The sequence below is a fragment of the Puntigrus tetrazona genome, chromosome 4, assembly GCF_018831695.1.
Source record: "Puntigrus tetrazona isolate hp1 chromosome 4, ASM1883169v1, whole genome shotgun sequence".
Taxonomy (NCBI): Eukaryota; Metazoa; Chordata; class Actinopteri; order Cypriniformes; family Cyprinidae; genus Puntigrus; species Puntigrus tetrazona.
Genome location: NC_056702.1, coordinates 8578327 through 8602816, shown reverse-complemented (window position 1 = coordinate 8602816; position 24490 = coordinate 8578327). Strand labels below are relative to the sequence as shown.

The 24490-nt window shown below is 43.2% G+C and overlaps 1 protein-coding gene across 9 annotated transcripts in view; it reads left to right on the top strand.

Moving 5' to 3' along the window:
* Positions 1-23766, top strand: part of sox5 (SRY-box transcription factor 5) — a 173784-nt gene extending 150018 nt beyond the window's left edge. For 7 of the 9 annotated variants that reach the window (XM_043236838.1, XM_043236837.1, XM_043236836.1 and 4 more), the window contains 8 exons: positions 2166-2251; positions 8309-8458; positions 11687-11858; positions 14034-14206; positions 16967-17069; positions 17591-17764; positions 18950-19166; positions 19460-23766. In XM_043236838.1, coding sequence (XP_043092773.1) covers positions 2166-2251; positions 8309-8458; positions 11687-11858; positions 14034-14206; positions 16967-17069; positions 17591-17764; positions 18950-19166; positions 19460-19754 — 1370 coding nt within the window. In that variant the 3' untranslated portion in view covers positions 19755-23766. The remainder of the gene's footprint in view (positions 1-2165; positions 2252-8308; positions 8459-11686; positions 11859-14033; positions 14207-16966; positions 17070-17590; positions 17765-18949; positions 19167-19459) is intronic. The other 2 variants (XM_043236839.1, XM_043236840.1) reach the window with 2 other exon arrangements.
* The last annotated feature ends 724 nt before the right edge of the window (positions 23767-24490 follow it).

The window sequence follows — 24490 nt, the reverse complement described above, 5'->3', positions numbered from 1 at the left end:
ATGGGTTGTAAAATGAAAGACTTCAGTTCAGTTTATTGTTCACACTAGAGATTTCAAACCAGATTGCTGAAAGCGGAGTCTTCAACCCAATGTTGGGCAGCATCTCCCTCCTGTCTGGTGTGTTATTAAGATCAGCCAACACCACTGATGCCCGTCATCTCCCGCACATGACAGACTTTCAGACTAGACAAACTCACTTGCTTTTGTGTCTCTGTATTTCTTGTTCAAAAGTAGGAACAGGAAAAAAAAAGAAAACTTCCTCTGGGGTTTGTGTTTTTGGCCGTAGCAGTCCAACTGTGAAGCAATGTGTTGTTTACCGCGAGAAACGAGGCGGCAAGTGCCAGCAGCGCAGCAGCAGAACGCTCGCGCTCTCACGGGGGGGTAGAGTGACCTGCCCCAGGTTTCTTCATATTAACACGGGCGGCCGCCAGAACACGCGTCCAATACGCCTCGCACACGCCTCCAACTCCTCTCCAACTGTACGCGTGCACACACACATCGCATAGATTGCACACTCATACACACTCATGAACGTTCATCTCCCTTGTGAGACGGACCGGTCCGCATCTCCAGCTCCGCCCACTGCGCTTCACAGTTTCCCAAACAAGTCCCCCCTCCCTCTTCCTCCTCCCGAAGGCCCCCTCTCTCCCAACCATACACCCTCTATTTCAATTACAGCCAGCAGCACCATCAAACCCTGCCCAAAATTTCAATTACGCATGTCATTTAGTTACCATTACAGTGCCTGCTCACGAGGGAGGAAGCCGTCATTTGAACCCCTTAAAACCAGAGCGGAAAAAAGGGGGATGAAATCCCTCTGGTCGCAGGGTCTGGACTAAGGGGATGCTGGTTCCCACCCATTGCTCCCCGGAGCCAGGCCACGGAGCTCTTCCAGTCAGTCTGAAGATGCTGCCTCCTCGCCAACAGCAACATGTTTGCTTTCCTTAGTTTTGCTCTTTTGTTACAGCTGTACCCGGGAGAGACATAAAATAGCTGGAATATTTGTGTTTGTTTAGGGACTGAGAGAAAGACAAGAAAAAAAGACAAAACACACACATCTCCCCAGAATACATCCTTGAACCGGGTCCAGGGCAATCTCTAACCTAGCGGATGAGTATTTGTTGGGGGGGGTTGGGGGGGAGTGTATGGGAAAAAAGTTTTGGACCCACTGATAGAAGCGTCTGGTTTATTGCTTACTGAGACAAGCTCCGACTTCCTCTACAAGCCCCTTTGTACATATACTCTGGAGCATCCAAAAGTGTATAGTTTTTTTCCCAATCAACAAGTGCATTTACACGCATTTTAAAAGTTACATTTCAGTTGAAACCAAACAGAAATGCTGTAATTAAATGTATTCATTACTTTAACACTAACATATACTGTACAGAATGGTGGGATATCAAAGGCCAAGGGCCAGTCAATGCTGACTTCAAAACACCACGCTACATAAAATTTTTAAAGAATAATAGAAGATTGCCATCACTTATCTGATAAATTTAAGACCGTCTTTCCTGATATTAAGCAGATGCATCTACGGCCCCTCTTCCTTAGAGCACCTCTTCTAACCTCTCCTCCCTTTTCAACCAGCATCATTCCATTTTTCATCATACTTTGAACTCAAAAAGCTACAGATTTGAGGGCATACTCGTGGTTTCTCATGTCACAGGCTTTTTCAGCGTGATGCTGATAACCCCCCCTGCCTCCTCTAGCCGAACTGGACTGACCTTTACCTCTCGGTCGTGTAATTATAATGCCCATATCTGCAGGTGGACGCTAATAACTCTCGCTATTCACTCCTCGTGTTCTGATTCATCTCTCCAACGCAGAGGCTCTTGTGCGGGGCCCGAGGAGACGGGGCGCTGACGTTACCTCGTTAATTACCGTCCTCTCCTTATCATGCCTTAGCCTTCAACTGCTATTGTGCTCGGGGTATTAGAGCTGCAGCCACACAATCAGCCTTTCATTAGAATGGAGGGGGGGACTTCACAATGGAGGTCTTTACCGACAGAAGAGAAAGCAGTGAATCTGTCGCTCCATCGAAAGGAGAGGAGAGGGGGATGGGGCTCAGAGCCTGGGCAGAAGTGTAGGGAGATGAAAAGGATGGGTGATGTGTAAAAAGGAAAAATCTGAAGATTCTGACATGCCTATAATGCTCTCTTCCTCAGGTGACCCTTACCCTTTACAGCTAATCCCTACGACTATGGCAGCGGCTGCTGCGGCGACGCCTGGCCTCGGCCCTCTTCAACTGCAGGTAACGTCCATCTTGTGGTTTTGTTTGTTTCTGCGTGTCCCTGTGTGTGTGTGTCTGTCCTTTTTCTGTGGCGATTCTGTGCATTTTTCCCAACCTTTCAGACAAAATCTCTTTTTCTCCCCTCGTTTTTTCCTCTTTTTTTGTTTTGTGATCCCGATAGAGAACAACAATGCCCACTGTTCTCCTCAACTCTTTTCCTCATGCCAACTGCAAGTTGCCATAGAAATGGGCCTTTGTGAGGGGCCAGAGCCCAGAGAGAGAATGCCGCACTGCTGGCTCTGGGGTGCTGATATTGTTCACTGTGGAGCGAAGGGTACCATAGAAACTGTTTTTAAGGGGGACAGAGCACAGAGGGACACTGAACAGAGAGCAAACACAAAAAGATATTATGGGCTGTCTGAATAGAGTCAAACCCTAATGCAGCCTCACTGTGCTGCTCTGAAATGGAAAACGCAGTAAACATGCATCTCCACGTCTGTCCTTTTTCCTCTTCCTCCCTTGTTTGGTCTCTGGCAGGAGGAGAAGAGAGGGGTGAAGAGCATAAATCACAAAGATGAGGGGGGATATAGGTGCACATCTGCTACAACACTGTGTTTGTGTAAGAATATTGTATTCCCGACTCACTCTGGATGGGCTGCATTGAGCCGCTTGTCACCAGGTTATTAACCAGGCTGCATTAACCTGGGGGCCCACAGGGTCCGAAACCGGCCCGTCCTCTCTGTTACCTCCCTCAGGCATTAAAGAGCCTGACTAAGAGGACTAAATTCACTGTTAGTAAAAATAGATGAACATTAGAGTGAATTTTAACAGGGCTTTGCACATACGTACAACGCATGCAAAGATACATACACACCTGCACATCTGTATCACAGATTAAGCATATGTAAGAGGTATAAATGGCTCTCACACATACGTGCTCGCACCGAAACAGGTGGTATTCCCAGATGCCCTCTGGATAACAGGTAATAAAACAGGATATTTTTTTTTTTTTTTTTTTTTGAAACCCTCGCTGTCTGTGCACTCACCCCGCTGTGCTCCGTATGACTGGCTTACTGCGAGAATCTTGTCCCGTCTGATTTTATCTGCTTCAGAGCTTGTCTCCATATGTTCCTTCGTGTTAAGATTCAAAAAATCCCAGATTGAACAGCTTTGTCAGGCGCAATTGGATTTCGCCAGAAAAACAACTGGAAAAAAAAGAAACAACAACATCCAATGCCACTGTTCTCTCATTCCAGCCTCAAATCTCCCTTGCAACACACACACACACTCAGAGAAAGAGAGCAAGAGAGATTACGGCTTTGTCACAAAGAAAATGATTTACTAAGGCTAACCTAAATACAGATGTCTCAGACAGAAGCACGTTGGATTTCCTCTGGGAGAATCGGCGCGTCTGCGTGTCTCATCTTTAGACCCCCCAACACGATGAGAGGCCCAAAATATTTGCTTTGGTCACTTCACAAACCTTAGTTTAGTGGTTCATGCACTCAGCCCAATGAGCTCACACTTTCAATGGGGGTAGCAATATGGTTTGCGAGACCAGAAATGCTACAATAATATTTACATTTGAGTATATGCATTTGGCAGAAATATCTGTTTGCATTTCCTGGGAATCAAACCCATGACCTTTGTAGCATAATACTGTTTTAGCTAGGCGAATGCTTAATTATAATATGTAGAGCAGTCCTTGAACTTAATTTTATTACTTTGTCATTTGCATCATACATGCTATGTAGTGTGCATGTCGAGTATTCAGAGAAATTCTCTTTAAAGTTTTATGTTTCAACACACCTGCAATTGCCAGATGAAGAAAGTCACATCTGTGTGAGACTGCTACGCAATGGTCATTAAAACAAGACCTTTAAGTGTGTGTGTCAAAGTGAGAGTTAGTCATTGCACCAGGGGTCACTATCTTCAAGGTGTCTGCCATTAGTCACTGCAGCGGTCTTTAAACCGGCACACAAAGCCACTTTTCACAACTAAGTCAACAGTTCACACTGGCCTAATATTCAGTTACCTGCTAAATTAACCTGCGTAACCCACCAAACCACACACATGTACACTGAGGCTAAGGGATTGTCTTGAAAAGCAGGGGCAGTGACTATGACTGTGTTGAAAATGTGTGAATAAAGAAAGAGGGAGAGATGAGAAAAGGAGGAGTAGAAAGGTACGAGCTGTGAGCAGCAGTACTGAAGAGGTATAAAGTGGGTCAATGGAGGAGGTCAGCCATCATATGTAGAGGCAGATGTTGGACCATATTGCACCGGATTACTGCAGCACACAGCAGAACGAGCAGAGAAAGCAAGGGAGACTGTATTAAATGCCTTTTATCAGCCGTAAGAAATAGTACATGTATTTCCATTTGTAGTTCAAACCCACAGCGATTTATTTTTTTGACAGGCACTTGTGTGCTCACAATGATAAGCACCGTGAATTCCTTTCAGATAGCGATCTGGTGGCATTGTCCGAGCTCTATGAGGTCAGTGACACTGTTAATAGATAGCGTGGCTGGATTGATCCTGTCCAGCTAGCCCTATCTGCACCAAAACATAATAAGCTTACATAACATTCCCAGTGTATCACACAATGGGAATGTCATTTTGACTCAAAGCTTCCCGCAAGCAGACCTAAAACCTGGACTGAGGACTGAGGCTCTTCCCTGACAATCCGAAAAAATAATTAAGCAGAAAAGAGAAAAAATGATCCTACCTCACAATAGATTTTAATTTGGCTTTTGTGTTTTTGTAAGCACTAGCTTTAGCACTAATTGACACTTAGGGAGGGAGATTTCTTGGCAGCGGCTTCAGTCAGACGCAACTCATGTCGAAGTTCATCCGCCTGGCGCACTAATCAAAACGGCACAGAACTCGACAGCCAGTGTTTAGTTTAGCACAAAAAAAAATTATGACAAGAATAGGAAGAATTGGCGACGACAAAGAAAAAAAGCACTAGACGCACAATAGCCAGCGGTGACCAAAACGACAATAGCTTAGAGGATCACTCCAAACTGCTTCCATTTTGACAACAAAGCAAGATGGGAAAAGAAGCTCATAATCTGAGTAAAGCAGGGGATTACTGGAGAGCGAGAGATGTCTGCTCAGCCACATAAAGACATGCAGATCCACTCTGACCGGATAGCGCTGACAGCAGCCCGTCTTCCTGCGCTCAGGGAGGGGACGGGACTTAACGGGGATGGGGGGGGGTGGCTTTGTTAAAACATGTGTCACCAACACTAATACTCTCCAATCAGCCTTACGAGTTAAAGCACAAATGCCAATCTATCTCCTCCCGTCACCCTGCATATACAGACGTACAAACACACACACACGCTACTTAATGCAGTCACACCTGACCTGCTAGATTGGACGGGCCTGAAATCAGGTGCAGCATTACTGACTACCATTGCCTTTGGGATCTTTCCTGTGCGTCCTTCCTCTGTGTTGATGGTGTGTTTTCTTACCTTTGTCGCCTTTAAACACACACACAGAGTTCTAGTTAGAGAATTAGAGCTGGCCTAAGACTCCTCTTTGGGGATTAGCAAAGAGAGAGAGTGAGAGAAGCAAGGGGAGAAGCTTTAAGAGTTCAAAAGGACGCAGCTTGACTGAAGGAGTCAAGAGTCCTATCAAATCCCTCACAGATACCCCCTCCCCCATTCAGCACCTCTGTGTGTGTGTGTGTGTTTTTGCGTAAGGCTGACATTTAAATTCCTCTGTTACATCCCCACTTTTGAGATCAGCCACCCATTCATCCCCCATTCTCGCTGCGTGTGCATACGTGAGCCCGTGGGCACTCGAGGGGCATTGTGCTGTCACTTCCTGTTTGCTCACGCTGACGACGGGGTGGCAGCGCTTTGAGCGTGTTCAGTGGCAGCCCCTGTTGGAAGTGCAGTGTATGTGTGTGTCTGTCTAGCGGTTGTGACTGACAAGAGCTGGCCCTGTAATAGAACTCAATTCAGAAAGAAAATAAAGCAGTCTGATGCAGTGGACCGGACACGGAGCATCTCGCCCTCTCACGCACACACACAGGCAGGGCACGCTCCGACAGGGGCCGTATGTCACGCTCAGGCACACACACAACCAGGGGCCATGGTGGGAGTAATTGAACAGAAATGACCAACAAGAGCTTTATTTCATGTCCTGCTCCCCTGCACAGACTACAGCTCACAACTGAGGTCACCTCCTGATCAGAAAGCCCAGAAAAAATGTGTGTGTGTTGAGGTAGTGTATAGCCAGAGTGAGGAATACAAATAGAAAAAATCCTTAATTTTTTTATTTTTAGATTATTTACCGACTGATAGTACAAGATGGTTTGAGCTGAGATTATTTTGCGATGTAAAACAAGAGATAAATGAAATCAGTTTTGTAGAACAAAAGACACAGTTTAGTGTTGGAACAATTCTAATATTGCAGCAGTGTTTAAAAATTTCGAAACAGCATATTGTTTCAATGCAATGTCTCTAAAATTTTACTTACTATAGACATTAAATAATGAAAGGCAAAACAATGTTGGTTGATGCATCATATTGGACAAAACAAATATAATTAAATGCATATCAGAGTTTCCATGTGCCCCTACTTTTAGGCATACCATTATTTACCACGTTATAGCAGTGTCCTGTAACAGTAGGAAATATCAGTACTTATTAACTCTATTAGCTCTCCAAGGTGCAAATTTAGACAGATAAAAACCAGTGTGAGTGTATAGAGATGTTCTGTGTGGAGATATGTCTCTCAGCATGATGGTGTGTTAATCTCTGTGTGTTCTCATCTGATAGAAATATTTAATTCTAGCAGATACAGCCGACAGAAGATTGTGGAGAATGTGCTGTCGAGGTTGAGAGAAAGAACTGCCATGGACATTTGCATAAACCAGTCTTTGTTTCCTGCTGGTGGCTGGCAGCCAGAGACGAACAGAAGGACGGAAGTTTTACTCACAAACAGCCACTCGCTTCCAAACCTTAAAGAGAAAAATACAATTTAAAAAACAGCCCGTCTCTGCTGCTACTGTAAACACAGATTTGGTTCCTCATCTTTTCCCACAAATACAATAAAAGCCCCCTCTCTCTCTCTCTCCATTCTTAGCTTTCCTCAAAGTCCACAAAATTGCACATGAAAGCCGCACAAACACACTTACTGCAGGAATTGTACAAACAGCTTTGGGAATATGTTTTACATGATGTCCAGTCGCTGTATTGTCTGCTTGTTACCGTAGAAACATGTGCTGTGGTTCATAAATACATTGTTGAAGAGCACATCAATGTTAACACTTTTAACAGTTGGGATATGTTTTTGTTTGAGGTTGACAATTACTTCTGCAGATCAATAAATGCAGATATCCACATCTAAAGACTTGATACGCCAATAGAATATTGATATGTACATATAAACATGCATGACAATAATTTGTCATATTTACGATCAGCCAATATATATACACAGAAAAAGAAAGGAGCAAAATGTTTGTTTACTCTGTCAAATGGCAGTATACTGCATTTCATTGAATCATGCTGGCAAATATGTTTTCGAGTTTTAAGAGCACTTTCTCATGGGTCCTCCTGTCCTGGTGTGCGTTCTTAAACAAGAGTAAAAGAAACAACGGGGGGTCTGGCGTTTGTTTCCTCTCCCAGTGGCAAAGAGATTCACAACTTCTCCCTTTACATAAACACATTCACCAGTTTTTCACCTTGAGAGGAACTTTTTTTTAGTCTTCTCTTTCCTTAGTGAATATGACCCTTATGGTGAGTGTGTTTTTTCCCAGGATGCACCTTGGCGGGGACATGTCTCACTCAGGCGTCTGCTAGCTGTTAGCGTAGCCCCTTGAGGCCGGATGGTGGAACATAAAGTGACAGCTCTGTCCCCTCACACATAAACAACCATCAGCCCTCTCCACTAATGGCCAAACCAGCTTTTTAGCCTGTTTTTTTTTTCCTTTTGTTTGTTTGTGTGTTCTATGTATTCATTTATTCATGGACCTTTCTCTCTTCTTCATCCACTCTTCTGTCCCTTCTCCCTCTGTCTGTTCTCTCACTTTCCCTTTCTATCTCTCTCTGTCTCTGAGCAGCAGTTGTATGCAGCTCAGCTAGCTGCCATGCAGGTGTCTCCGGGGGCCAAACACAGCACAGTGCCTCAGGCCAACCTGGCAACCGGAACACTCTCGCCCACCAGCGGCCAGAGCGAGAAAAACAGAAGCACCCCACCACCAAAGCCCAAGGTATGTATTTGTAGATGCGTAATATTCTGGAACAACTGCGTACATTTACCATCCAGAGCTAATAGTCTTTGTATGTACTGGTTTTGATGTTTCTTTTTGGTTGATTACCCATAACTCGCGCAAGCTGGCACTATGCCCTCAATTCTCCGTGCCTCATTGCATTGTTCCATTTCAAGTGCTTTGTTATGGCAGCTTTTGAAGGTCCTTGGTCCTCAAACCCGAAGTCTAGCTACCACCACTGCATTGTGCTTTTTCTGATAGTGTATATGGCTCTGAGCAGGTATCTTTCCCTTCGGCCAGCGTGGCAGCAGGAGGCCAGAGCTATCTGAGCGGAATAAAGCTCCATGAATATCAGGCAGGGCAGAAATAAAAGCAGCCTGTCTGGCCTCTTTTCCCTCCTGCTGGGCTGGTCATTCTAGACGCCCGGACACCCCTGCAAGCCCATTCTGTCCCGCTCAGCAGTACAATAGCTGGACCGTGGGGCGGCCAGGGCTGGATAAACATGTGTGAAGGCCTGCTGCCCGCTCCCTCTCCGGCCTTGAGCCACGGCTGAGCCCGATGCTTGTTTGGACAGGGAAGAGAACAGACCTGGAGCTCAACCACATGCCTGTTGCATAGAGGAAGAGTTCAGGATATGTTTCCGTCTGTCAATCTCAGTGCAAAGCTTTGGTGGTCCCCATCGATTGGGCCTGGCCCCATGCAGCTCACTGTGTCAAAGGCTAATGAAGGCTGGTTTCCTCAAACATTTTATCCTTTGTTGTCATATGACCAAATAAATGGAGAGAAAGAAGAGGGATAGGGATAATACAGATAATTGGCAGTGCTGCCTGCACCTGCTAGGCCTCCGCAGCTACTGAGCCATGAGAAAATGGCCTTTTCCTTAAATATATTTTTCTGTCTTTCTCATATTCCCTATCAAGTATCTCAAAGTGGAGTCAAACCTCCTGTTTCCCTCTCCAAATCTTTCTTCAATCACGACTCTCTCATTTGTTCTGTCTGCGTCTGCAAGCTTTTGCCATCATGAAGGGACAGGCATGTATATTTCAGGGTTGCTGCCCTGGGGTAGTTGCCACTCTCTCATTTTAAGATGTGTGCCATGTGTCAGACAGCTGGTTGGACTGAGGCGTACAAAGCTTAAGTGCTTTACCCCGGGGGAAGCCTCACAATTCAGGTGCATCACAACTCAGTCACTATATCACAGTTTTCACTCTGTGACCTACTCAGATTTACACATGCAGACCCTCACTCCTTAGGCTCATTGCTGCCAGAGTTAAATTCCTATATGTACTTACAAGTTTGTATGGTTAGCATTCCGATCTTTGACATCAGTTGTAAAGAACCTTAAGCTGTCGCAACCCACCGATCGATTCCGGTATTTACACAGTTATTTTTTAATTTCTTCATTTATTTTTATGAAATTTTCTATTGAGATAGAACATTAGAGAGATTACAGAAAAGCCCTGGGTGGAGAGATGGGAGCAGGATCAGCAAAGGACCTAAGCGACAGTCAAACTTAGGTCGCTTTGAGCACAGTTGCACTGAATGTCGACACACTAACCATGAGGCTATTGGCACAGACATGTTATTGTTCATTTCTACAGGTTTTTTTAGGTTTTGGTTTTCTAAGTGACTTATATCTCATTTTATATGAGATTTAAGCTTATTTATTTTGTATTTGAGTTGTCTCCTCCTGTAAAATGTATGACGGATCTTAAAGCTAGCCTTCCTCCTCTCACACGGCTTTGCCAGTCTTCATTAGTTCTCCTCTCACCAGCTACATTCTCTTTGGCTAACATCCCACCCAAGGATTTGCTTCTCGAAGAACAATCCTCCATTGGGGCGGGAGGCAGGCATTATCTGTCATAAATATTCAGTTTTCCTCTTCAATACAGCCTCGCTACACACCCGACACAATATGGGTCATGATACAGTATTCTCCTCAATCGCGTCTTAGTGTTCTCATTGAGTAGGGTCTTTTGTGTGTCTCCCTTATGATGGAGTCCACATCCCACTGGTTCCCTTTCCATTGAGAACGGCGCTAATGAGGACAATCCTGTTACGGCCCATCACAGCACGAGCAATGAGGGAAAGGTCTTAATCAAGCTCTCCAGACCTCAGAAGCTCTGTTCCAAAACCTAGCATGCTGCCTTGCTGCCTACAGCCTCTGAAAGAGAGCGAATGTCTGCTGGTGCTACTGCAGAGGCAAGAAGAGGAGAGACACTGTAGCTCTGTGAGATGTGGTTGTCCTCTAAGGCTATCACAAATGCTTTTGTGTTTCTGGCCATTCATGACAGAAGGAAAGGCTCTAGAAACAGGTGTCGGATTCTGCACTCCCTGTGTTACCACATGTAAGATCCCACCGCAGTGGGAGCATGCTAGTGACCTAAGGCTCACTCTGCCATGAAAAGATGATTGACAGCTCTGGCTTGAGTGAGGGTTGCTGAGGTCATTAGACCATGGAGGTCAGATGTGGTTTCGATTTGGAGCGGTGAAGCTGTTAAGAACAATAGTAAGGACAGAAAGGCCTTAATAGCAATTAAGACAGGTTTAGTGACTTCATTGCAATGTTCTAATGATGTGCACAGGGCAGCATCTGCCGTTCCAAGACCTAATTGGCTCTATGGTGCCTTCTCTGATGTGATTACAGTGTCAGCAGGGTTGATATCTGGGTACTAGTCATTTGCACTTATAGATAGAGTCCACCACTGGTAATCTGGAGGCACAGAGGCGGTGTTGTTTGTTTATTATGTAGTTGAGTCTAATTGACATCTGTGAACATCTGAAGCTGGAATGTGTCCATCAAATAATCATTTGTGCTTATATGTATGGAATACTTGGTTATTCTGTGTTCGTGTGTATGCTTGTATGTTTGTTTCTTCTCAATGCGCAACATGTTTGGTAAATGTGTGTGAATCTTCTCACTTAAGCATGTTTCTTTACATGGTATGCTCGCTTTGTCCCTGTTCTCTTGTTTGATTGAGCATGGGTGTGCTGCATGTTTATTGCGCCATATCATTGCGCAAAACGTCAATCCAACATTGGCAAGTTTTTCAACTGGCCTGCGCAGCCGCAATTAATTTTACATTTCCTTGTGGTCTGGCCGCATTTGCTGAAAATCTACATTTCGGCGTGCGGTCAGCTGATTTGACCCCTGCTGGGAGATTTGATTGGGTCCCAAGTCTCTGAGGAGAAAAATCACACCAGGCCAAACGTGTTGCTGTTTTGCAGGACGAGGGCGCTCAGCCCTTGAATCTGTCGTCCAAGCCTAAGGCATCCGAGAGCAAGTCACCCACCTCCCCCGCTTCCCCACAGGTCCCTGCCCTGAAGCTGGGCCCCGGGTCCCTGAAGCACAGCGCCCCCTCCAGCATCGGAGGACCGCCGTCCAGACTCAGCTCCATAGGTATCCACACCTCCACAGTTCATTGCAATTCAATAAACGCACACAAATCGCAGCATAACCTGCCTAATGTTATTACATATTGCCCTGAATGTATCTCTCAAGAGCATTTCCTACTCCCTGGATATGTTTTTCTGCTGGCACAGACTCTTGTATGAGACGGTAATTGATGTTACATTTTTAGGTTTGTAGAATTTAATTTTGCCTGAAGGGCACATTGTCAAACATTTATTAGTCTAAATGGTGGGGGAGAGCTTGTTAAGCAGCTGTGTTTGGAAGCGAAAGAGAGCGAGACAGCGGATGGGAAGGTTTAGCGGCGTTTATTTCTGTTGTTTAGAGGTGCTGAATAGAGCAACACAAGCCTTCCTGACAGGCGCTGAGATTAGACAAGCCTCTTATACAACTCTGTTACCACCCACAGCACAAACAACATACATTAATAACACAATAAAGCAATATTCTCCCCTCCCCGTGCCTCCCCTCCTCACAACAGTTAGCCATTTCAGACTTCTTCCCTGTAATCGCAGTGTTTTTCAACAAATCCTGGGATTTAATAGCAGATTAGTGGATTTGCCGCCCAGATGTTTTTTGTTCTGAAAAAATGGATTAGGAAGTAAAGTTTTCACTGGAATCCTTTAGAACATGACGAGGCGAGCGGTTCTTTTAGATCATTAAATTTGAAAGTGCCGTATGGCCCATGATTATTCCATCTGGAGCACATCTTTAAGGGGTCAGGAAGTATTGTGATATCAAAGACATATTCTCAGCCCCTCATAAAATGTTGTTTGTAGGTGTATGTGCTTATCTGGATGTATATTTATATTTCAACTTGACAGAAGGCCTTTGAACGCCCTTTTTGTGCAATTTTCTCATCTTTCCATCATCCTTGTTCTCCACCTCTCTTATCTGTTTGACCTTGCTAAGTGACATCTGTCCTGAGACTTTCCAGCATGCCCGACCCCATGCGTCCCTTTCTTTTTGTGTCACTGTCACCACAGAAACACAACAGGGGCTGTCAAGGACTGTGTCCTCTAAGGCCATCACTCTCCCTTGCTTTTCCTCAGAAGCTAAAAAGAAAGTTTCACTCTTCAGGTCACCGTAATGTTAAAAGTGATATACTGTTTATGTTTTGCGCTATTAGGCTGATAGTCATCTCTTCTTTAAACAAATCATTTTAAATGTAAGAAAATCTCATGACCATCTCTCTTTAATGGGGTCAGTGCTCTCAATTAACACTACAGACATTTTATTTTACCCCCTATTAAATCAACTGTCAGGAAGTGTGCTGGCTTTAACACCCTGTGACCTGTGGCCACTTTAGCAGATTCCTGAGATATGACTTTTAAAAGAGTTCCCTACTCTGTCATTTCAAATGAAAGCATTTAATCCATCCTATCCAGCATTAGCGACCGGATTAGGGCAGATAAAGACTCATAATCTAGCATAGGTCTTTGTTAGATCTATCCTGGCAAGATAATGCTCCACCACACACATACACTAGCCAACAGATGCGGCTAACGGCTTGGGCGGTTAAGCTGCTGAGAATAATACAAATAATAGCCATGAAAAGATGGTTGGAAACATCTTTGATATGCTCGGAGGCAGATGTTGCGGAATGGGCCAAATTAGGCCGCTTATGGCTTTAATATAAGTAATCTCTCTTTTTTTCTTTTAAGATTTCCATGAGCTTTGGTCTGAATAAAAGCTTACAGAATGGCAGACAGAGAGAAAGAGAGAGAGAGACTGCTTTTATATATGTGGGATATAAGACAAAATTCACATTTTAGCAAATCTCTCAATGTAAAAAATGCAGATTTAAGAGATTTCCATCAGGAGTCAGCATCTGTTTTCAACTGGATCTCTTATCTTTTATTTGTGTGTGAAAGTATCGCTCTGTTCTAAAACCTAGTGAGCTGCGTACAGAGGCAACATTTTAAAGCAAAAAAAGTAGGCATATATAATTATACATTCTCCAAAACAAAATGCACTGCAATGCATTACAAACAATATGCAAAATTGCTAACAGGAAATGAAAATTGTCAATTTTTTAAATGCAGGAAGCATATGAATATGACTGCTTTACATCAAGACGCATTTTTATGCTTTGCCTGTCTCTTGTCTTACAGTCACTTATGTTATCCTTGTGCTCTGTCTCACTCAAACCTGTCATGCTTTCAGACCTGCTGTCATCCATCACCTCCGGCGGCTACCTGAACGACCATGAGGCAGTGACCAAAGCTTTCCAGGAGGCCCGACAGATGAAGGAGCAGCTAAAAAGAGAACAGCAGGTTCTGGATGCCAAAGTAGCGGCAGTCAACAGCCTGAGCCTCAACAACGGTCGCTCAGAGAAGGTTCGATAAACTCTTGTCTTGCATTTACCTACTCACTCACTTTCAATTGTAAAAGTCTGCAGATTCCATCCCTCACCAATGAAATGAGGTTTAAAACAGCCGAAACAACACAAACAGAAGCCTTAATTACAACAGAACGTGTTTATCTCTGAACAAAGCGATTTCCCAAAGCGGTTCTTGTGAAGAGGAGCAGTGGAGGTGACTAAGATCTGAAAGCTCTTTTGTTGTACACGATGGTCGTGTCTGGGAGGCAGGCTCAGGGCAGGCAGGGCGCAGTGAACGGGACGCTAATTTTAATGGCGTATCTGATGCTAATGTGAAGTGACTGGAGTGACTCCTCTGCTGTGCGGCTAAATTGGGCTTGTTTGCTAAACACACTGGAGTCAGCTGGTCCACGAGCCACAGCACAGGAAACGCCTTCGACCACAGATAATAAAACACACTCGCTTTCCGAGGAATTTGCATACAAATGCTTTAAAAAGCCGAGTGTGTCAGTAAACAAGCATTAAATTACGGACAATTTTGCCTCGTCCATCTCTAATGGCGTGATTGTGCACATCAGCAAAGGAAGGCGCTTGTATATACACAGGTGTCCTTGCTTCCTGATCTTCTCTGCCGCACAGAGATTTGGTTTATTTCATAAACCTTTGTGTGTAAACTCGTATCAACATCTGCAAATACACAGTAGGTAAATGCTTAACAAAAGCATGTTTATGGGTGCGTTGATCTCTGCTTCAGTTAAGCGCACGCACACGTTGGTGGGTTTTTTCTTCTCTCAACCAGGCTTAGTGGCTGTGCTGATTGCTACTAGGTTAATGAAAGTGCATTAGGAATAATCCACATCTCCCAAGCACTCTATCCTTATTATGATTTACAACAGATCAGCTGCACTTTACCCTGACCACAGCTTTATGCCCTTACACACACCGCCCTCCATGCTGTACTTTTGCACACGTTTAGAGTACAGAGGGGTTATTTTTGATTAAGGCCATACATCCAAATGCTGAAAAAGAGCAGATTAGCTGCAGTAAATATGAGGCCACAAAGCCCTGAAGAGAGTTTTCAATTATCATACAGAAATGGGATGCATTTCTATTCCTGTATTTGCCATATTTCAGGTTGAAACAGGAAGTTGTAATACATTAATTTACTTCTGTAAAAATAGACTTTTACGATTTTGTTACATCATGACCCATGTTTTGCTACCAATGGCATTTGACTGGAAAAAAAACTGTAGTACAGGATAAATCAGGTATTTTGTCCATTTCTTTTTAGAGAATTTTCAAATGTGCATTTACTATACTGTAAGCATATAGTAGTACTGTATTAGTACTAGTACTTTAGCATATAGATGGCTTCAAAGCTAATGGACAGACTATAATCCTCAACATTCAGTTTTTGAGTCTGGATTGCAGTGTTTTGTGTTGGAAAGCCACATGGCAAAGTACCACAATTGTTCTTTCGATATTTTTCCCCATTCATATACTGTTACTTGACTTTACCTCCTACGTGAGGTGCACATCAGCCAACCCATCTAATGTTTGTTTTTCCTCTTCAGTCCATTATCTCCTTATTTTAGTCAATTACTGTCCCTCTCCATTTTAACCTCGACTCTCTGAGAGAGAGTGTGCTGCGCGCTTTAAACTTGTTCCCCAGGAACACGTTCTGCGGGCAAACCGAGCCCTGTTTCTAAACCCTTTTGTGTCACACTAAGCTAAATGGATTGTGGGAGATGAACAAGGCCAATCGTCTATGAGATGAAGAAGTTTTAGTGTCAATCCAAACAAGGTTTAGCTGGTTAGAATGGCCCAGTTAGCCTCTGCTGGTACATGTTGTAACTACACCAGCTTAACACCATTATTCAAAATTAGTTGATAATTTGTGAATATAAATGTTGTTGTTTTTTTTTTTTTTTTTATTAGGGCTCTTAAAAGTAGTAAATATACTTGCAGTTGAGATTAACAGGAGTATTAACGGATAGCTTTCACCACATTTTACAGACCTTCTACTGCATAAAGCCTAAGTTTTTTATTTTGTCACATTATCAAACCTGATCATCTCTCCATTTCTCTCTCTCTTTCTCTTTGTCTCTCCGGGGAGAGATTCTCTCTCCATTACACATTCATTTAAACCCCACTCACTAACTCAGTCTGAACAATTAAATCTCGATGGCTGCGAAATGGTGTAATGCATTTCATTACAGAGTCGCAGAAGGCCCGGGTCACTCTCTAATGGTGAGGACTCTGTCTGCGAGTGTGTTTTAAACGTAGCGTGGATTCAGGATGGAGTCTAATTGACTAATTAAGCCCCAGATGCAGCTCTGGGGGGGTGACGGGGGGTGTGCATGTTTAGAGAGAGCAGGGGGTGTTGTGTTGAAATATGCGGCCCAGCTACATTAGCCATGTAAATGCATAGTAAATCTCTTTTTATTGGGTGTAATAAATACCCAGGAGGCTGTGCGGTCCAGCCCCGCTCTCATCTCTGGAGCGCTCACGCTCTCTAATGCATTGACCTTAGGGCTAAGCGAGAGAGACAGAGATCGAGTGAGTAAGAGAGGGAAAGAATAAGTGTAAATAGATTGCAGGTGGCATCCAGAGTACTCGTTTTTTGATGGATTAACATTAACTCACGTTTTCATTCATTTTCATTTTCTTCCATGTCTTTTCCTATGCACTTGATTTGTCAGTTCATTGGTGCTTATGCTAATAAATCTGTTGATTATGAATCTAACTGGACTGGCTGTATGTTATGTGTGTACAGGATAAAGCCGCTCTTGAAAGCCTGAGCCAACAATTAAAACAGTCTGAAGAAAGCAAGTTCACTCACGCAATGATGGACTTTGGCATCAGTGGCGATTCAGATGGTAAGATACTCTTTTACGGCCCATCATAAATTCATCACTCAGTTGATTTTATTGCATAATCAAAAAGTTTGGTTTAAATCGCATTAAAAATGCATATCTATTTTCTTTTTATCGAACAACTCATGCATGTTTAAATATAAAAAAAAAATTCACTTCGTAAATTTTAATTAAAAAAATACTTAATTTCACGTCCATAAACACCAACCCTTTTCTTAAAGTGAACTGCAAGCTTGCACCGTAACCAGTGGATGAAAGCAGGACCCAGTTCTAAAAAAAATTTTATTAAATTTTTTAAATTTGTGCTAGTTTTAGTCTGATGTGTGTCATAATCTGGACTTTTTAAAGACAAATTAAGGACATGGACCCTATTTATTTCCCCATAATCTTTCGACTTCTAACTCGCTTTTAATCTCCATTACATTTTTCTAATAGATTACACCCAACCCTACATTTCCATTTTATTTGTACTCTATATATGTGTATCCCCACACTAACATTGACTCCTTGCTTTCCTTCTCCAGGAAGCCCGAGTGTGTCAGACTCTCGAATCTTCAGGGAGGCTCGAGGACGTGGCAGCAGCGAACCGCACATCAAGCGGCCCATGAACGCCTTTATGGTCTGGGCTAAAGACGAGAGGAGGAAGATCCTTCAGGCCTTCCCTGACATGCATAACTCAAACATCAGCAAGATCCTCGGTGAGAGAGAGAGACTAGTCAGAGACGGCGCTAGTAAATCACTCCAACCACTTATCTAACCACTTCAGGTTTACTAGCGTCATCTCGTTTCCAGCTGTGCAGTTTTTGACTCAAGGCTTTGATTCGCCACACGCTGTATTCCCTAACTGGCGGAGATTTGTGGGTACATTAAATATGGGCGGGGCTTAAAGGCTGGCTCCTTCGGGAAGAACTATGCAACCAGCCACAGAGAATCCCCTCTGTTCTTCCTCCCCGACACACACACACAGCCATCTCCCACACTGCATTGTGTAACCACAGCCTAATGAATCGCTCTAGAGGGCCGACTCCAACAATGATGATATAATTCATTATGCATTAAACCAGCTCTCCAGTCTGTCTGACATTTTCTCCAGACCTCTGGGATTGTGTTTGACATTTTAAAGAGCTCCTAAGCGTTTTATAACGCTGGAAAATCTGGTTTTAATAAGGCCCCGCTCTCTCAATTGTTAACAGAAGGAGTTTCCCCTTTCCAGTGCTGGGTGCATGTCAGGGCCAGTGGTGACAGCTTTTTCCCATTAAACATACAGTAGGACTGTGTAAATTCAACACAGACTCACATATACACACACGTAACACCCTGAACACACATTTGCTGGAGTTTCTGGGACTGTGGCATGTGTACACAGTTGTGTATGTGTTCACACATCTCTGCTAATGAGAAATAAGAGACACAGGCCACAGGTACGCCTGTTGAACTCTGATAATTAGATGGAGTGTGTTAGTGGCCCACTTAACCCGCTGTCACCTGGAATAATGTTGCACGTCACCAGTGTGTGTGTGTTTTGGAGGGCAGAGAGCTCACTCTATTCTTCTCTGTTTGACATCAGCTCCACTCAAAGGTACTCATTAGACCAAACAAAAACCCTCTCTTAGTGCAAAGTGCCGGTTCCGAGGCTAACGATTGGCAGTTAAAAGCCGTACTGGGCAATGAGAGTGTGCAAAATTGCATATTTTAAAAATCGAATATTCACTGGGTTGCTTGAATGATAAGTCGTCTAATCTTCTTAAAGAAGCCCTGTATTAGTCTGGGTTTGAGTTTATCTTACCATGATCTGCCACATTTTTCCTACCACAAATGTTTAGCAGTTATCCCTGTCATTCTGTCTGAATTGTGTTTGTTCTAACACCTTGTTGTTCTTGCAGGTTCTCGTTGGAAGGCCATGACCAACCTGGAAAAGCAGCCATACTATGAAGAACAGGCCCGTCTTAGTAAGCAGCACCTAGAAAAATACCCAGACTACAAGTACAAACCACGGCCCAAGCGCACCTGCCTAGTGGACGGAAAGAAACTGCGCATAGGTGAATATAAGGCCATCATGCGCAACCGCAGACAGGAAATGCGCCAATACTTCACCGTAGGGTACGTTTCATTATATAACAGCTTCCAGTAATGTATTCTTTTAAAGTCAACATCAAATCTTTCAATTCCTTCCTTTTTTCATCTAATTCCCAATAGATAAATCCAAGAACCTGCACTACATTTTTTGTGGTCAATTTAGGTTGACTGTCACCATTCTTACCTCAAAGTTGTATTCAAGTAATATTTACAGTACAAAACTTTTGCCTGTGAAGTGTACACTTTTAGCAAACAACAATCAGATGAATGTTTTTACCCAGGCTCTGCTAACAGATTGTGTGTTTGTTGTACAACAGGCAGCAGGCCCAGTTGCCTTTGTCCTCAGCGGGCGTTGTGTACCCAGGCGCACTCTCTATGGCAGGAATGCCCTCTCCACAGATGCCCTCTGAGCACTCGAGCATGTCCAGTAGCCCCGAACCTGTCCCACCCACCAGCCAGCCCTCTTACCTCACACACAAGGGGGAGGGGCCTCGCGTTAAGGAGGAGGAGCTCCGAATGGACGACGGCAACGGCGACGCCTACGATGACTTCGACTACGAAGACGATGACGGGGACTATGGAAGCGACAGCGAGAATCACATCACTCAGTAAACCTGCCAATCACTGACATCTCACCAGTCACCAGGCATCTCACGCAAGCAAACTTCATTCCGCCCCCATACACCGTCCAATCAGGACTCCTCCAGAGCCAAGCCCGATATACACAGCAAAGCACAGGACCTGTCAATCAAAGTGACTGTTACATGGAAAGGAGGGTCTTGTAAAAGAAGCATAACACTTGCCTTGACTCCCGCTGAGCGAAACGTACCGCGGCAAGTTCATATTGAATCATGAGTAAGCTACGATGACATAGGAAAAATGACCCTTAAACGGTTTGTTATCGAGACATTTATTACTAAGGACCTGTCAGTCGACCCGTCATAGACACTTTAAAATGGTGGACCTGTTTGTTTCTAAAGAGACACTTTTAAACAGCTTTTTTTCTTGGTTCTATAATATTCTCACTCAGGTACACAGTGCCAACAAGTGGCTTGTGAATGTGATTTTGTTGTTTTTGTGCTACAGTTTTAATAGAGAAAAAAGACATTTATTTTCCTCTTCACCGTAAAGCACCTGACAGGAGTAAAAATGACAAACATTACCTTTTTTTTTTTGGTTTGTTTTTCCTTCGGCGTGCTATTAGCTGAATCTCTTTCTATCATCCTCACGCCCATGTCCTCTCACTCAAAGATGTCTTTTCTGTTGGACGAAAGGATGGAAGGGAGGATTCACGTCCCTTCACTCAGGAGTTCGGACATCGCTGGATGACAGACAATCCCTCCTTCCTCACATCTTTTCCTCTTGACACGCTTTTACTGTTCCTTTCTCCTCCTCTTCTGTGGGAGCTTTGGATGTTGACGTCTCTTTCAGGTGTGGAGACAAACTTTATGAGATAGCACAAACTTTGTGTTTGGTGAACAGCTGACATGGCGATGGTTATCATGGAGAGTGAAGCCTCGAGCAGAATTTTTGTACGCGTGCACATTTCTTTGTGTCTGTGTGTGTGTGTGTGTGTGTGTGTGTGTGTGTGTGTGTGTGCGCGTGGATGTGCATTTTGCAAGATTTTAAGTTAATTTTTATTACATGTAGACGGTTGATGTGCTGGTCATGTGAACATTTACAAAAGGAAAAAAACATTAATATTCAACACGTACGATTCATGCTAGCAGCCAGATCTGTGCGGAAGGAAGCCAAACGTTTAATAATAACGCTGCATTTATTTTTATTTTTCGTCCAATCATTGGTCTGATGATTCTTTTCTTTTTTTTGTCTTCATTCTTCGTTAAATTTTTCCCCCCGTCATTCTCATTGTCTCCCTGAACAACCTGTTTCTGTCATCGCTGGGTGCAGGGAACATTGCACCTCGTTCTGAAAGGAAAAGAGGAGACGCGCAGAGAAAAGCTCTCTAGAGGAGAGTCTGTGCTTGAATGGCGTATTGAAGGAGGAGAATAGAGTTCCCACAAGCCCCGGTGCTCAGCACTCTGTTTTCAAAGGACAGCTCTGAGAGAAACCAGGGATCTCTGTACAAGACGAGCACGAGTGTGCGTTTCAATCAGCGCCCCTTAATATATCTCACATCTCTACTCCTCCGCAGGGGTTTGTGTTCTGTCTCTCTCTCCTCTTTTATTTCCCACCCTTTTTTCCCATCTATCACTCGGTTTATCAGTGCAGAGGAGTCTCCGAGCCGTGCCATCAGTCATCCGCTCTCTGTGTGGCTGTGACTGACCCACTCCATCTTACTGCACCTGTGTGGCTGGTGCTGGCACGTCGATGGCGTTTGATTGACGGCTGCCCTAACTGTAACTACTCTGCCAGCCTCTCTCTGGCCTGGTGTGGGCATAAGCGGGCAGCTGGATGAGAGAGACACAAGCTGTTAGGTGAACAGCAGCCAGACTCCAGCCATTAATATCTGCGTTCTTTTTTTTTTTCCCCCCGTTTACATCTACCTACAGGCCGTCCACTCACAACACATATCAAATTATATATTTAGAACGCAAACGTACAAGCTAAAAGCAGATTAGAATTTTCTGGCCTACTTGAGATTTTTTCTGACGATTAACGTTAAGGTACTCTGATGCCTGTAGCACTGGCAAAGTGATGACCAACCGCATTTTGCGTGTTTCTTCTTTCGTCTGGTTTATTCGGTTCGATGAGGTCCGGTCCCGTCTGTTATTTGTATTTGTGTTTTGCCTCCATGTCAACGTCACTCTGCTGTCGAGGTTGGGAGGAGCCGTTTCAGACTCTGCATGTTAATGTTTTAGTTTGTATTTGCAAATACTGTATTTTATTTTCATTAAAACTGCCTCTAGTGTAATAATATTATTAACAATAATTATAAGAATAGGCAGCATTTCCTAAGTTTAGTAAGTTATGTACAGTATAATTTATTATTTTCCTCCAGTTGGATTTTTATGATCGTATGGAAACTGCGCTTGATAAAGCATTATATTTAGCTGGGTAGGTATTTAGATCTAATTATTATGTTCAATATTCTGTTTTTTGTTCTACTTTTTTATTTTATTTGTTCTTGTTTTTTTGTTGAGTTAATCCTGTTCTGACGCTGATATATCTCTGAGAAAGTGGTCACGGTGAACTGCTGATATGAAGGAAAAGAGACATTTCTCTTTTTTTCATTTTCTTTTTCTCCTCCGTGCATCGTTCATGAACTCCAAACACATTTCTTAAAGCACTAGGACTCTGGACACTCGGAGACAAACATAAGAAGAACATGATATTTTTATTTGTAATGGTTTATGTATAATGTGAAGTTTCCTATCTGTTAATTCTCTTTTTCTTTGACTGAAGATAAAGAAAACAGCTATATTATACCCCAATTGTTATTGAACAGAAAGAGCGTGGATCTTGTTTACTGATATTTGTCATCCTCTCTCTTATGTTTCATTGGAACGTCACTGGTTTATAGACAAATTCCATCTGTTTGCCTATTTTATATATTAGAGTACAGTTACGTTAACCCTCAAAAGGACAGTTCACCCAGAAAATGAAATTGGCAAAGACCGTATGACTTACTTTCTTCTGTAGAACACCGACAGAGACATGTAGCAGATGGTCCAAGCTGCTTTCTTCCATACAATGAGAGTAGATGGGGACCAGGGGCTCTGAAAACACAAAAATGCATCATAAAAGAGGTCCAAACAGCTGTGCTATATTCCCAAGTCCTCTAAAGCCATGCAACGGTTTTGTATAAGAAACAGACTGAAATGTAATTCGTTTCTCCCTGAATTATCCCTACGATCGATATTCAGCAGCTTGGACGTTCTGTTAAACATCTTTGTGCTTCACAGACGATTAAAAGTGAAACGAGTTTGGAAAGAGACGTAAACGATCCCTTTCATTTAGAAGACGTGACTTTTCCGAATTGATCAAACTGTCTGATTCCAGTGAAGCTCCACTGAATGGCCATATTAGATGTTTTTATCTCCAGAATTGTTTTAGCTCCACACACTGTCTCCCTCTGTCAATCAAGTTCACGGTAGTGACATCACAATCACACCTTGTCAGATAACAAAAGTCACAATCGCAGAATAGCCACCATCTGATGTGACCATGCTTTCACTTTTAGTAATTCCCACAATCATATCAATCGATAGGGACACACGTATGCTGGCTGGTTTAACACACAAGGTCTGTCGGCATGGTAACCTCATGTTCTGATAATGATGGCCTGTATTATGAACAATAATTGATAAGACAATCAAAGTCATGTGTGGAGCTCAAAACAAACGTTAAATGACATCAAACAAAAAGTACTTAGAAACTTATCTTACCATCTCAACTTGAAAAATCGAGAAAGATAATTATGTAAATATAGCATAGAGTTATAGATTTATATTTTGTTCATAACACAGTGTAATATAAGTTGTATATTTCTTTCTCTCTTTTATTGATGTTATTCATGCCACAATAAAAGCAAGAGTTACTGTACTCTTATGAAAAAAAAAAAAAAAAAGCAAGCCGTGGGTTACCACCATCTGTTCTAAGTTGACGTTTTTCAGTATTACTGCCAGTCAAGGCTCAAATAAAAACAGCAACGTGTTCTGTATCTCTACTGTGTGTCTGTGGCTCCTTTTTCTGCCCTGCTGCAACTCACCAACTCCATAATTAAACTCTAGCAGTCCAGAACTGCCAAAAAGCACCACACTGCACACTAAATACTATCTGTCTACTGGTACGTGCCAACACATGAAGCAATCGTAACATTTTTAGGCCAAACAAAGGGAATTCCCAGTGCTGAACGTCATGTGTGTCTGGAATGGCGCACGTCACGCCTGACAGTAGGACACCTGCTGACGTTACAAATATTTGTAGAAGAATGTTCATGAATTACACAGAATTGTTAACAAATCTTAAACGTTTGTCTCGATCGCTCGCCCTCAAGTAGGTGGTCGAAGATGTTTTAACTTTCATACCAGACTTTCTAAACCACGCATTTCAATTAGAAATAATATTTGTGCCGCAAATCAAAAAATTGCCCTGTGTTATCATACAATTAAAGAACCCAAAGCAATAAAAATACCACTTTTATGTGCACACTGAGTATGTCTGGATTAGATTTCAGTCAAAATAACGAGGCTCTGGTGCTGCCCTCAAAGGAGCGTAACTCTAGAATTATGGTAGTGCATTTCTACAACAATACATTTTTTTTTGCAATACTTCAAGACCAAACGTTAGGCACATGTATCTGTATTTGTTTATTAAAAAAATCTGCACTACGTTATCCGCAATCCTTAACCAGGTTCTAACAAAATAGCTGCTGTTAATATAGA